This window comes from Bos grunniens, chromosome 13 (assembly GCF_055505025.1).
Source record: "Bos grunniens cultivar Pamir isolate PY7600 chromosome 13, Bosgru_T2T1.0, whole genome shotgun sequence".
Lineage (NCBI taxonomy): Eukaryota > Metazoa > Chordata > Mammalia > Artiodactyla > Bovidae > Bos > Bos grunniens.
The window spans coordinates 75432426-75444966 of record NC_141177.1 but is presented as its reverse complement, the minus strand read 5'-3'; the positions used below and the strand labels follow the sequence as shown (position 1 = coordinate 75444966).

At 38.0% G+C, this 12541-nt stretch overlaps 1 protein-coding gene across 6 annotated transcripts in view; it reads left to right on the top strand.

Moving 5' to 3' along the window:
- The window catches only part of MACROD2 (mono-ADP ribosylhydrolase 2), a 2315241-nt gene that overhangs the window by 1341880 nt on the left and 960820 nt on the right, over positions 1–12541 (top strand). For all 6 annotated transcript variants that reach the window (XR_015139977.1, XM_086335015.1, XM_086335014.1 and 3 more), the window contains exon 6: positions 234–355. Coding sequence is in view for 5 of the 6 variants with exons in the window: in XM_086335015.1 (XP_086191141.1) it covers positions 234–355 (122 nt within the window). In the remaining variant the exon portion in view is untranslated. The remainder of the gene's footprint in view (positions 1–233; positions 356–12541) is intronic.

Below are 12541 nucleotides of genomic sequence, written 5' to 3'. Positions count from 1 at the left end.
AATTTACTGGTAGGGGATTCCTTTACATAATTATCACCTTCCTGGAATATTGCCTACTTTAAAAAGCTATGGTATCTAAAATATTTTACCAGAGAAGCATTTGCATCATCAATATTTCTTAGCTTGCTTGTCTCTAAACTCCAGAACAAATACCTAAAATAAATAAAGCAACGGTTATGTGAAAAGCGAAAATTTCCCGTTTACCCTATTTTTCCTTCCTTTTGCATTTACAGATGTCATCCACACTGTGGGGCCAATCGCCAGAGGTCACCTTAACGGTTCCCACAAGGAAGACCTTGCCAAGTGCTATAGATCATCTCTGAAACTGGTGAAAGAAAATAACATCCGATCAGTTGTAAGTACTTTTACGCTATTTCTTATTCTTTTCAGCCTTTATATGCTGGAAATCAATCTTGTCCACAAATAATTTCTGTTATTCGGAAAACTAAGTTTAACCAGCTTAGGAAGTGAGACAGCCTATTGGTTATCATGACTCCACTTTTTTGTATGTCTGACATAATTGCTTAATTATTTTGAATTTAAGATGATAGCATCCCAGAACTGGAACCATCACATCTAATTTATTTTCTCCCTGTTGTCATTATCTTTTGAAGAAAATGTTCATGAATGTGTGTGTGTTTTAACTTGAAAGATGTTGTTCTTTTAGATTGATTTTGGTCATCCTAAACTAATGCTCTATACTTGGATATGCCACATCCCTTCTACGTTTTACCCTTCTACATTTAGGTGGGAGAGTTCAGAAAATGTGGATCCAATCTTTTCCCATAGCAGTAGGCTGAGATGAAAGGGGGTCTTCTCTAGCTGGATTTGGAGGTGTTTATTCACCTGCTTCTATTTTGTAACATGCCCTACATTTATTACATCTCAATTACACCGGGAAAATAAAACTATGAGAAAAATGAGAGTGTAAATACACAATAGTAAGTTAATTGGGGCAGAATCCCTTGGGTTTTTCAGATAGATGATAACCTTGCTGAAATCATGGGGCAGGAAGATAAACACTTGCCTTCTTAACAGGCTGAATGGATCAGTATTCCTTGCAAGTTCACAGAAGTGGTGGTTTTATGGTGATTTTATTATTTGCACAAGGAGCATTGAGGGTCAGACACATTTAGATAACACTGGATGGTCACTGTACTTTTTGTGAATTATTATGATTATAAAGGGCCTTTTCCAATGAACATTAGTGGGTTTGCTTAAAATAAGAAGACTTTCTTCAAGCCAATTATGCTGCCTTTTACATCTTTTCCTCCTTGTTAACAGAGCTAGATATTTCATTTCATCCTTTGATTTAAAAAAATGTTTCTCTTTGCAAGTGAATTAATAAGACCCTATTCTATCTTAGAGGAGAAAGTGGAAGTTCAAAGAGAATGATGCAAAGCAAGCTACCAAACCAGTTGACTCATTTTGTGCTCTACATGAAAATAACAACAATCAAAGCAGCCTGAACATTCTGGGAATAATTAATATTTTGTCAATAATATAGCTTTTTGATTAAAAGAGGCAAATGGGACTGAAATGCTTGGGAAAATGGATATGTATAGAAGTTTCCAATTTGGGAAATATGATCCCTGAGACCTGAAGAGAATTTACTAACAAATTCACTGGCATCTGTAATAATTTCCTTGAAACTAGTAAGAAGAGACTAGTCTAGTATATAAGCAGCACTCACCCTTTCAACAGGAAAACTAAACATCTCTTAACTATTATGACCTTAAAATAATCACGTCTTATCAAGTAGTTACTCTACTTGATACTGCAAAGTAAACAGTGAAAGAAGCATGGACTAAGTTAAATTAACTTTTCAGATACCCTACAGTGTGACACGCTAGTTGTCCCGATATTGAAATTAGGTCTACGTTGATGCATTTGATGATGATTTTGAGGGGTTAATTGCATGTTATTTGGATAAAATTATCAGGTGATGGCACTTAAGTGAAGTCATTCCAATATTAGTAAATAAAAATGTAGATGGGAAATATCAGCAAAATATGAAGGAAAATATCCAGCTAAATTAATCACTACATTCTTGCATGGTTGACTGGAGTTGCCATCAAATACCTTGTCTCGTACTAAAAATAAAAAATTATCTTCCTTCCTTTCTTTTTTTAATTGAAGTATATTGATTTTCAATGTTGTGCTAGTTTTAGGCAAGCAACAAAGTGATCCATATATATATATTTGTTTTAGATTGTTTTCCATTATGAGTTATTGCAAGATTTTGAATATAGATCCCCATCCTATACACTAAGACCTTGTTGTTTATTTTATATATCGTAGTGCACATCTCTTAATCTCGAACTCCTACCTTATCCCACCCTTTTGGTGACAATAAGTTTACTTTCTGTGTCTGAGTCTGTTTCTGTTTTATAAATAAGTTTATTTGTATCACATTTTTTAGACTTCGTGTATAAGTGATATTGCAAGGTACTTGTCTTTCTCTGACTTTCTTCACTTAATATGATAAACTGTCTCTCCATGTTGCTGCAAATGGCATTATCTCATCCTTTTTAATGGCTGAGTAATATTCCATTGTATATACATACTGCTTCTTCTTTATCTATACACTTGGTGACAGATATGTAGCTTGTTTCCCTGTCTTGGTTATTTTAAATCACATGTGAACATTGGGGTGCATGTATCTTTTCAAATCATGGTTTTCTTAGGATATATGCCCAAGAGTGGGACTGCTGGACCCTGTGGTAACTCTATTTTTGGTATTTCACACACCCTCCATAATGTTCTCCATGGTAGCTGACTGACTTTGTTTTCTTGAAGGAGGAAATGAAACTTTCTACTTTATATTGAGTGTCATGTTCTTGGCCATCATTAAAGGTAATGGTGCTAATATCATCAAATTGTTGTCATACGGGGGGAAATGGAAACTTTGTAGAAAAGTTATCATACTGGACACATCTTTTATTGTACAAGTTTCTACATTATAGACATCACTACAGATGGAGAGAAATGTTTGATATCAAAATCTTGGTTGGGAAGCTGGAAAATAAAGTTAACTTGAGTTCATTTATATGCATACTAAAGAAAATTTCTCATAAACTCATTTATCAGATCAACTTGGTGTGACCATAGAAAAGTCACATCAATATTTGTAGCCTCAGTTTCTATATGCAAAGAATCAGTAAATCATTACTGTCTACATCAGAGGCTGTTATGAGGATCAGTTGAAATAATGGATGTAAGATAACTGGATAATATAGTTCTCTATAAAAGTATTTGGTAATGTTACTTTAAATGTAAGATATTTTCATAGTGTATAATTTGGCAGGTTTAAGAGATTGAGAACATTTGTGCTTTCATATTTGGAAGACCAGACCTCTAGACATCATCATATCATTTCTTGATGTTTTCATACAGAAATAAATTAGCGTGAAGTGTTCAGTTAGTATATTTGCAAAGGAAAATCTCAGTTTTTTCCTTCCTCCTGTGGAGAGAAAAATCTTGTTCTTCCCTAATGTGAGTTTCTTCTCCGTGAGTCTCCTTTACTTCTCTCACAGATCATGTCACTTACAACATTTTCGGTCACCAAATGTATGGAGATTTTCCCATGCTAAGAAATTCTCTGCAACACCACCCGGGTGCCCTGCAACTTAACTCAGTTCTGATACTGTGCACCTGGAGATCGTCTCAGATCCCAGAGAGTAATTAAGCACCAGGTCTCATAAGACTGCTGCCCTCCCCCGCCCTACGCACAAACGCGGATGCACACATGTGAGCTTAAAATGCCAGTAGTCACAAGCTCAGGTTGTCACCTGTACTTCTGATCTACTGGCCATAGATTGGAAGGTCCAATGATCCAACCCTCTGCTTGGGTTCAGTTAATTTTCTAGAGCAGGTCACAGAACTCAGGGAAACACGTATATGCCTTTACCAGTTTATCAGAGCACGTGGTAAAGGATTCAGCTGAACAGCCAGATGAAGAGATACACAGGACTAGGTCTGGGTGGGTCGGGAGTGCAGGAGCTTCTGTCCCCGTGTGGTTGGGGTGGGTTATTACCGCCTGACCTGGATGTGTTCGCCCACTGGGAGACTCCCCAAACCTGCACTATTTGGATATTATGGAGACTTACTCAGAGGTACGTGCTTGCATGCTAAGTCGCTTCAGTCGTGTCCGACTCTGTGAGACCCCAGGGACTGTCGCCTGCCAGCCTCCTCTGTCTGTGGGATTCTCCAAACAAGGGTACTGGAGTGGGTGGCCATCCCCTCCTCCACAGGATCTTCCCGACCCAGGGATCTTGCATTGTCAGGCGGGATCTTGCATTGTCAGGCAGGTTCTTGACCACTAGCACCAACTGGGAATATAGGCACAATCAATAATTAGCTCCATTTCCAGCCGGTCTCCCCTGTTTGGGGGATGAGAGATAGGAATGGAAATCCCAAGCTTCTGATCATGTCTTAGTTCTGGTGACCAGCCTCCATCCACAGGTCATCCAGAAGCCCACTCAGGGTCAACTCAGGAGAACAACGGATGTTCCTGATGCTCTCATCACTTAGAGATTTGCCAGGGTTTTAGGAGCGCTGTGTCAGGCATGGAGTCAAAGACGAATATTAGAACAAGGGGTGTCCCAGTGGCCTTGTCACCTCAGAAATTACAAAGTCTCTAGGAGCTCTGTGCCAGGTACTTGGGACAGAGGCCAGTATATATTTTATATTAGCTCATGATACTGTATTTAGGCAACTAAAAGTATTAATGTTGTTAATAACTAGTGGTATAATCTTATTCATAATCATTAATAATCAGATCAGATCAGTCGCTCAGTCGTGTCCGACTCTTTGCAACCCCATGAATCACAGCACGCCAGGCCTCCCTGTCCATCACCGACTCCCGGAGTTCACTCAGACTCACGTCCATCGAGTCAGTGATGCCATCCAGCCATCTCATCCTCTGTCGTCCCCTTCTCCTCCTGCCCCCAATCCCTCCCAGCATCAGAGTCTTTTCCAATGAGTCAACTCTTCGCATGAGGTGGCCAAAGTACTGGAGTTTCAGCTTTAGCATCATTCCTTCCAAAGAAATCCCAGGGCTGATCTCCTTCAGAATGGACTGGTTGGATCTCCTTGCAGTCCAAGGGACTCTCAAGCGTCTTCTCCAACACCACAGTTCAAAAGCATCAATTCTTCGGCACTCAGCCTTCTTCACAGTCCAACTCTCACATCCATACATGACCACTGGAAAAACCATAGCCTTGACCAGACAGACCTTTGTTGGCAAAGTAATGTCTCTGCTTTTGAATATGCTATCTAGGTTGGTCATAACTTTCCTTCCAAGAAATAAGTGTCTTTTAATTTCATGGCTGCAGTCACCATCTGCAGTGATTTTGAAGCCCCAAAAAACAAAGTCTGACACTGTTTCCCCATCTGTTTCCCATGAAGTGATGGGACCAGATGCCATGATCTTCATTTTCTGAATGTTGAGCTTTAAGCCAACTTTTCACTCTCCACTTTCACTTTCATCAAGAGGCTTTTCAATTCCTCTTCACTTTCTGCCATAAGGGTGGTGTTATCTGCATATCTGAGGTGATTGATATTTTTCCCGGCAATCTTGATTCCAGTTTGTGTTTCTTCCAGTCCAGCGTTTCTCATGATGTAATATCATTGTTAATATAACCAACTCATGTCTGTATTGACAGCGCAGAGCATACCACAGACCTTTATGGCTCAGTAGATACACTGAATTTAATTAAATTACACTAATTTTGTCACCACGTGTAGCTGTATTAACTTTGTAATCTAATTTTTAACTCTAAAGTTCTCATACATTATCACGGTTTCTTCCACTCTGTGTTGTTTCACAATAAAGCTACAAAAATGAATAAGGAGGAACAAAATATATAACAAAGTGCCTTTAAGGCAACAAGTGTCATAAATAGAATAAAGTATTCTACTGGTCTGGATCAGCTAGTCTGTGCTGCAGCTACAGATAAGCTCAACATCTTAGGGACCCACATTCAGAGACCCTGGCTTCTGGGCATCTCATTTTCTAGAATTGACAACCTCCTCAGCCATGGAGCTTTGCAAAATCATGCATAAATGTTTTACTGTGTCAGATTAGAAATGAATAAGTGAAATATTTGATGGTACCACATTTCTTAAGCCAAAGGCTTTGGGATCACAGCAGAGGGTCAAGATGTCTGCTTTACTCTAATTTATCCAAAGGAATATATTTTTCAAAATTTTACTGGCATTGAATCTATAAATTGCTTTGGGTAGTATACTCATTTTCACTATATTGATTCTTCCAATCCATGAACATGGTATATTTCTCCATCTATTAGTGTCCTCTTTGATTTCTTTCACCAGTGTTTTATAGTTTTCTATATACAGGTCTTTAGTTTCTTTAGGTAGATATATTCCTAAGTATTTTATTCTTTCCGTTGCAATGGTGAATGGAATTGTTTCCTTAATTTCTCTTTCTGTTTTCTCATTATTAGTGTATAGGAATGCAAGGGATTTCTGTGTGTTGATTTTATATCCTGCAACTTTACTATAGTCATTGATTAGTTCTAGTAATTTTCTGGTGGAGTCTTTAGGGTTTTCTATGTAGAGGATCATGTCATCTGCAAATAGTGAGAGTTTTACTTCTTCTTTTCCAATTTGGATTCCTTTTATTTCTTTTTCTGCTCTGATTGCTGTGGCCAAAACTTCCAAAACTATGTTGAATAGTAATGGTGAAAGTGGGCACCCTTGTCTTGTTCCTGACTTTAGAGGAAATGCTTTCAATTTTTCACCATTGAGGATAATGTTTGCTGTGGGTTTGTCATATATAGCTTTTATTATGTTGAGGTATGTTCCTTCTATTCCTGCTTTCTGGAGAGTTTTTATCATAAATGGATGTTGAATTTTGTCAAAGGTTTTCTCTGCATCTATTGAGATAATCATATGGTTTTAGTTTTTCAATTTGTTAATGTGGTGTATTACATTGATTGATTTGCGGATATTGAAGAATCCTTGCATCCCTGGGATAAAGCCCACTTGATCATGGTGTATGATCTTTTTAATGTGTTGTTGGATTCTGATTGCTAGAATTTTGTTAAGGATTTTTGCATCTATGTTCATCAGTGATATTGGCCTGTAGTTTTCTTTTTTTGTGGGATCTTTGTCAGGTTTTGGTATTAGGGTGATGGTGGCCTCATAGAATGAGTTTGGAAGTTTACCTTCCTCTCCAATTTTCTGGAAGAGTTTGAGCAGGATAGGTGTTAACTCTTCTCTAAATTTTTGGTAGAATTCAGCTGTGAAGCCGTCTGGACCTGGGCTTTTGTTTGCTGGAAGATTTTTGATTACAGTTTCAATTTCCGTGCTTGTGATGGGTCTGTTAAGATTTTCTATTTCTTCCTGGTCCAGTTTTGGAAAGTTGTACTTTTCTAAGAATTTGTCCATTTCTTCCACGTTGTCCATTTTATTGGCATATAATTGTTGATAGTAGTCTCTTATGATCCTTTGTATTTCTGTGTTGTCTGTTGTGATCTCTCCATTTTCGTTTCTAATTTTGTTGATGTGATTTTTCTCCCTTTGTTTCTTGATGAGTCTGGCTAATGGTTTGTCAATTTTATTTATCCTTTCAAAGAACCAGCTTTTGGTTTTGTTGATTTTTGCTATGGTCTCTTTTGTTTCTTTTGCATTTATTTCTGCTCTAATTTTTAAGATTTCTTTCCTTCTACTAACCCTGGGGTTCTTCATTTCTTCCTTTTCTAGTTGCTTTAGGTGTAGAGTTAGGTTATTTATTTGACTTTTTTCTTGTTTCTTGAGGTGTGCCTGTATTGCTATGAACTTTCCCCTTAGGACTGCTTTTACCGTGTCCCACAGGTTTTGGGTTGTTGTGTTTTCATTTTCATTTGTTTCTATGCAAATTTTGATTTCTTTTTTGACTTCTTCTGTGATTTGTTGGTTATTCAGCAGGCAATTTATAGATTCAACGCAATCCCTATCAAGCTACCAACAGTATTCTTCACAGAGTTAGAACAAATAATTTCACAATTTGTATGGAAAAACAAAAAACCTCGAATAGCCAAAGCGATCTTGAGAAAGAAGAATGGAACTGGAGGAATCAACCTACCTGACTTCAGGCTCTACTACAAAGCCACAGTTATCAAGACAGTATGGTACTGGCACAAAGACAGAAATATTGATCAATGGAATAAAATAGAAAGCCCAGAGATAAATCCACGCACATATGGACACCTTATCTTTGACAAAGGAGGCAAGAATATACAATGGATTAAAGACAATCTCTTTAACAAGTGGTGCTGGGAAATCTGGTCAACCACTTGTAAAAGAATGAAACTAGACCACTTTCTAACACCATACACAAAAATAAACTCAAAATGGATTAAAGATCTAAACGTAAGATCAGAAACTATAAAACTCCTAGAGGAGAACATAGGCAAAACACTCTCTGACATACATCACAGCAGGATCCTCTATGACCCACCTCCCAGAATATTGGAAATAAAAGCAAAAATAAACAAATGGGACCTAATTAACCTTAAAAGCTTCTGCACATCAAAGGAAACTATTAGCAAGGTGAAAAGACAGCCTTCAGAATGGGAGAAAATAATAGCAAATGAAGCAACCGACAAACAACTAATCTCAAAAATATACAAGCAACTCCTACAGCTCAACTCCAGAAAAATAAACGACCCAATCAAAAAATGGGCCAAAGAACTAAATAGACATTTCTCCAAAGAAGACATACAGATGGCTAACAAACACATGAAAAGATGCTCAACATCACTCATTATCAGAGAAATGCAAATCTAAACCACTATGAGGTACCATTTCACACCAGTCAGAATGGCTGCGATCCAAAAGTCTACAAATAATAAATGCTGGAGAGGGTGTGGAGAAAAGGGAACCCTCTTACACTGTTGGTGGGAATGCAAACTAGTACAGCCACTATGGAGAACAGTGTGGAGATTCCTTAAAAAACTGGAAATAGAACTGCCTTATGATCCAGCAATCCCACTGCTGGGCATACACACTGAGGAAACCAGAAGGGAAAGAGACACGTGTACCCCAATGTTCATCGCAACACTGTTTATAATAGCCAAGACATGGAAGCAACCTAGATGTCCATCAGCAGATGAATGGATAAGAAAGCTGTGGTACATACACACAATGGAGTATTACTCAGCCATTAAAAAGAATACATTTGAATCATTTCTAATGAGGTGGATGAAACTGGAGCCTATTATACAGAGTGAAGTAAGCCAGAAGGAAAAAAATAAATACAGTATACTAACGCATATATATGGAATTTAGAAAGATGGTAACAATAACCCGGTGTACGAGACAACAAAAGAGACACTGATGTATAGAACAGTCTTATGGACTCTGTGGGAGAGGGAGAGGGTGGGAAGATTTGGGAGAGTGGCATTGAAACATGTAACATATCATGTAGGAAATGAGTTGCCAGTCCAGGTTCGATGCACGATGCTGGATGCTTGGGGCTGGTGCACTGGGACGGCCCAGAGGGATGATATGGGGAGGGAGGAGGGAGGAGGGTTCGGGATGGAGAACACATGTATACCTGTGGTGGATTCATTTTGATATTTGGCAAAACTAATACATTTATGTAAAGTTTAAAAATAAAATAAAATTAGAAAAAGAAAAAAAAATTTTACTGGCAGTAAACCAAATAACATGTATATTTATTTAATCAGTAATAAGATTGATAATAATAATACTGTGTTCCAAGACATTTTAGATATCTCCTAAGACCTATATACAGATAAGGAAGCAACAGTTAGAACTGGACATGGAACAACAGACTGGTTCCAAATAGGAAAAGGAGTCAAGGCTGTATATTGTCACCTGCTTATTTAACTTCTATGCAGAGTACATCATAAGAAACGCTGGGCTGGATGAAGCACAAACTGGAATCAAGATTGCCAGGAGAAATATCAATAACCTCAGATATGCAGATGATAATACCCTTATGGTAGAAAGTGAAGAGGAACTAAAAAGCCTCTTGATGAAAGTGAAAGTGGAGAGTGAAAAAGTTGGCTTAAAGCTCAACATTCAGAAAATGAAGATCATGGCATCTGGTCCCATCACTTCATGGGAAATAGATGGGGAAACAGTGGAAACAGTGTCAGCCTTTATTTCTTGGGTCTCCAAAATCACTGCAGATGGTGACTGCAGCCATGAAATTAAAAGACACTTACTCCTTGGAAGAAAAGTTATGACCAACCTAGATAGCATATTCAAAAGCAGAGGCATTACTTTGCCAAAAAAGGTCCATATAGTCAAGGCTATGGTTTTCCCAGTGGTCATGTATGGATGTGAGAGTTGGACTGTGAAGAAAGCTGAGCGCTGAAGAATTGATGCTTTTGAGCAGTGGTGCTAGAGAAGACTCTTGAGAGTCCCTTGGACTGCAAGGAGATCCAACCAGTCCATTCTAAAGGCGATCAGTCCTGGGTGTTCTTTGGAAGGACTGATGCTGAAGCTGAAACTCCAGTACTTTGGCCACCTCATGGGAAGAGTGGACTCATTGGAAAAGACTCTGATGCTGGGAGGGATTGGGGGCAGGAGGAGAAGGGGACGACAGAGGATGAGATGTCTGGATGGCATCACTGAGTCGATGGACGTGAGTCTGAGTGAACTCTGGGAGTTGGTGATGGACAGGGAGGCCTGGTGTGCTGCGATTCATGGGGTCGCAAAGAGCCAGACACGACTGAGCAACTGACTGGAACTGAAGACCTACAGGATGTAGTGTTTGTCTCAATATGTATAATTTGTCTCAATCTTCTGACAATCCAGGAAAATAAATAGGCCCGGTCATCATGTCCATTGTACAATTTGAGAGTATTCTGTAATTTTCTCATCACTTTAAAATATCTTCTCACGAAACCTGAAATTCCATAATTAATGAGTAATTTAGGATGGTCAGGCATTTTTCTTTCTCTGCAATTTTCCTTTAAAATGCAAATACTCATGAGATTAGCAGATAATTAATTTCCTAGTACCTTAATTTGAGGAAATGTATCAAATTACTTTTCATTTTGGAAGGATAAATTAGAGGATGATAAAAGTACTAGACTCCTCAGCCTGAAAGCAGAGAATTCAAAGGGGGTCTGGAGGGAGATTGGAAGAAACAGACAGCAAAGTGAGGCACCAAGAACTGGACCTGCCTTTCAGTTTTGCTTAAAGGAGGAACTTTTAAACAGAATGGAAGGAAAAGTGATAGTTACTTAACACAGTCTAGAAATAAGTTAGTTACGTGGTTAATATTACATTTGTGGATACAGTTTTTTTTGCTGTGAAAGAATAGTATGCCTTTTATTTATTTAGTTCCCCCATCAGGGATTGAATGCATGTCCGCTGCAGTGGAAGCACAGAGTCTTAACCACTGGGCTGCCAAGAATTCTCTAATATTCCTGTTGTTAATTGAGGGATAAAATTTTCTGAAATTTCTCTCCTCTATCCATTCTTTTTTTTTTTTTTTTCAATATACAGCTCTTTTTCAATATGTACCCACATGTTTGCTTTAGGTTGTAAAAGAATAAAAATAAATTAATGAATAAATCTAATGGTTCATTTTACAGTGGCAGGTCTCTTCTATGAATTATTAATGAGCGCAGCTTTATTAATATGAAAGAATGTTTAAATTTAGGCTTTAAACATGATTTTCATTTCAGTCTTACCATAAAGAGTTTCAGGTGAAAAATCTGACTATCTTTCATGCTTCCTAGATGTGGTATGTGGAAGGACCTTATTCCTTCCAAATTACTTCAAATATTCAGTTATTTTCCTCCAACCATAAATTCCCCTTGGGCAAAATTCAAATACATGCAAATTTACCTTTGTATACATTCTTGACAACCTTAAGAATGTTGATTCCAAGATAGGCATAAAGTGTAAGGCTCAGTGTGGTGGCTAATTAGAAATAGGATGACCTGGTAATAGGCATAGGGAAAGAAGAAAAATCAATGAAAAGTCAAGGAGGCAGATTTTCTCAGTAAAAGATAAAGATAGGTATCAAAAAAAAAAAAAAAATCCAAGTCTTAGAACCACAGTATTCTTTTTTTAATCAATGTTTTACTCATTTTTAGTTTTGAATATTTGGTTGTATTTACATAAGTCGGCTTTTAACTGTTTAAGAATGGATAGCTACTCCAGAAAGTAAATCTCTCAGGACTCAACATGAAAAAAAAATCCTTCTTAAATATTTTGTTAAAAGTCATTTTGTGTTGCTGCCAAAGCAATAGAAAATAATTAAATTCCTTTACATCTTATGATGGCCTTCCCAGGTGGCGCTGGTGGTAGACGCCTGCCAGTGCAGGTTAGATGTAAGACTCGCCAGTTCCATCCCTGGGTCGGGAAGATCCCGGGAGAAGGGAATGGCAATCCACTCCAGTATTCTTGCCTGGAGAATCCCATGGACAGAGGAGCCTGGCGGGCTACAGTTCATGGGGTCACACGAAGTTGGACATGACTGAAGTGACTTAGCATGGCACATCTTATGATATAATTTACAGAAGCAGTTATGCTGTCACTGTCTGTAAAT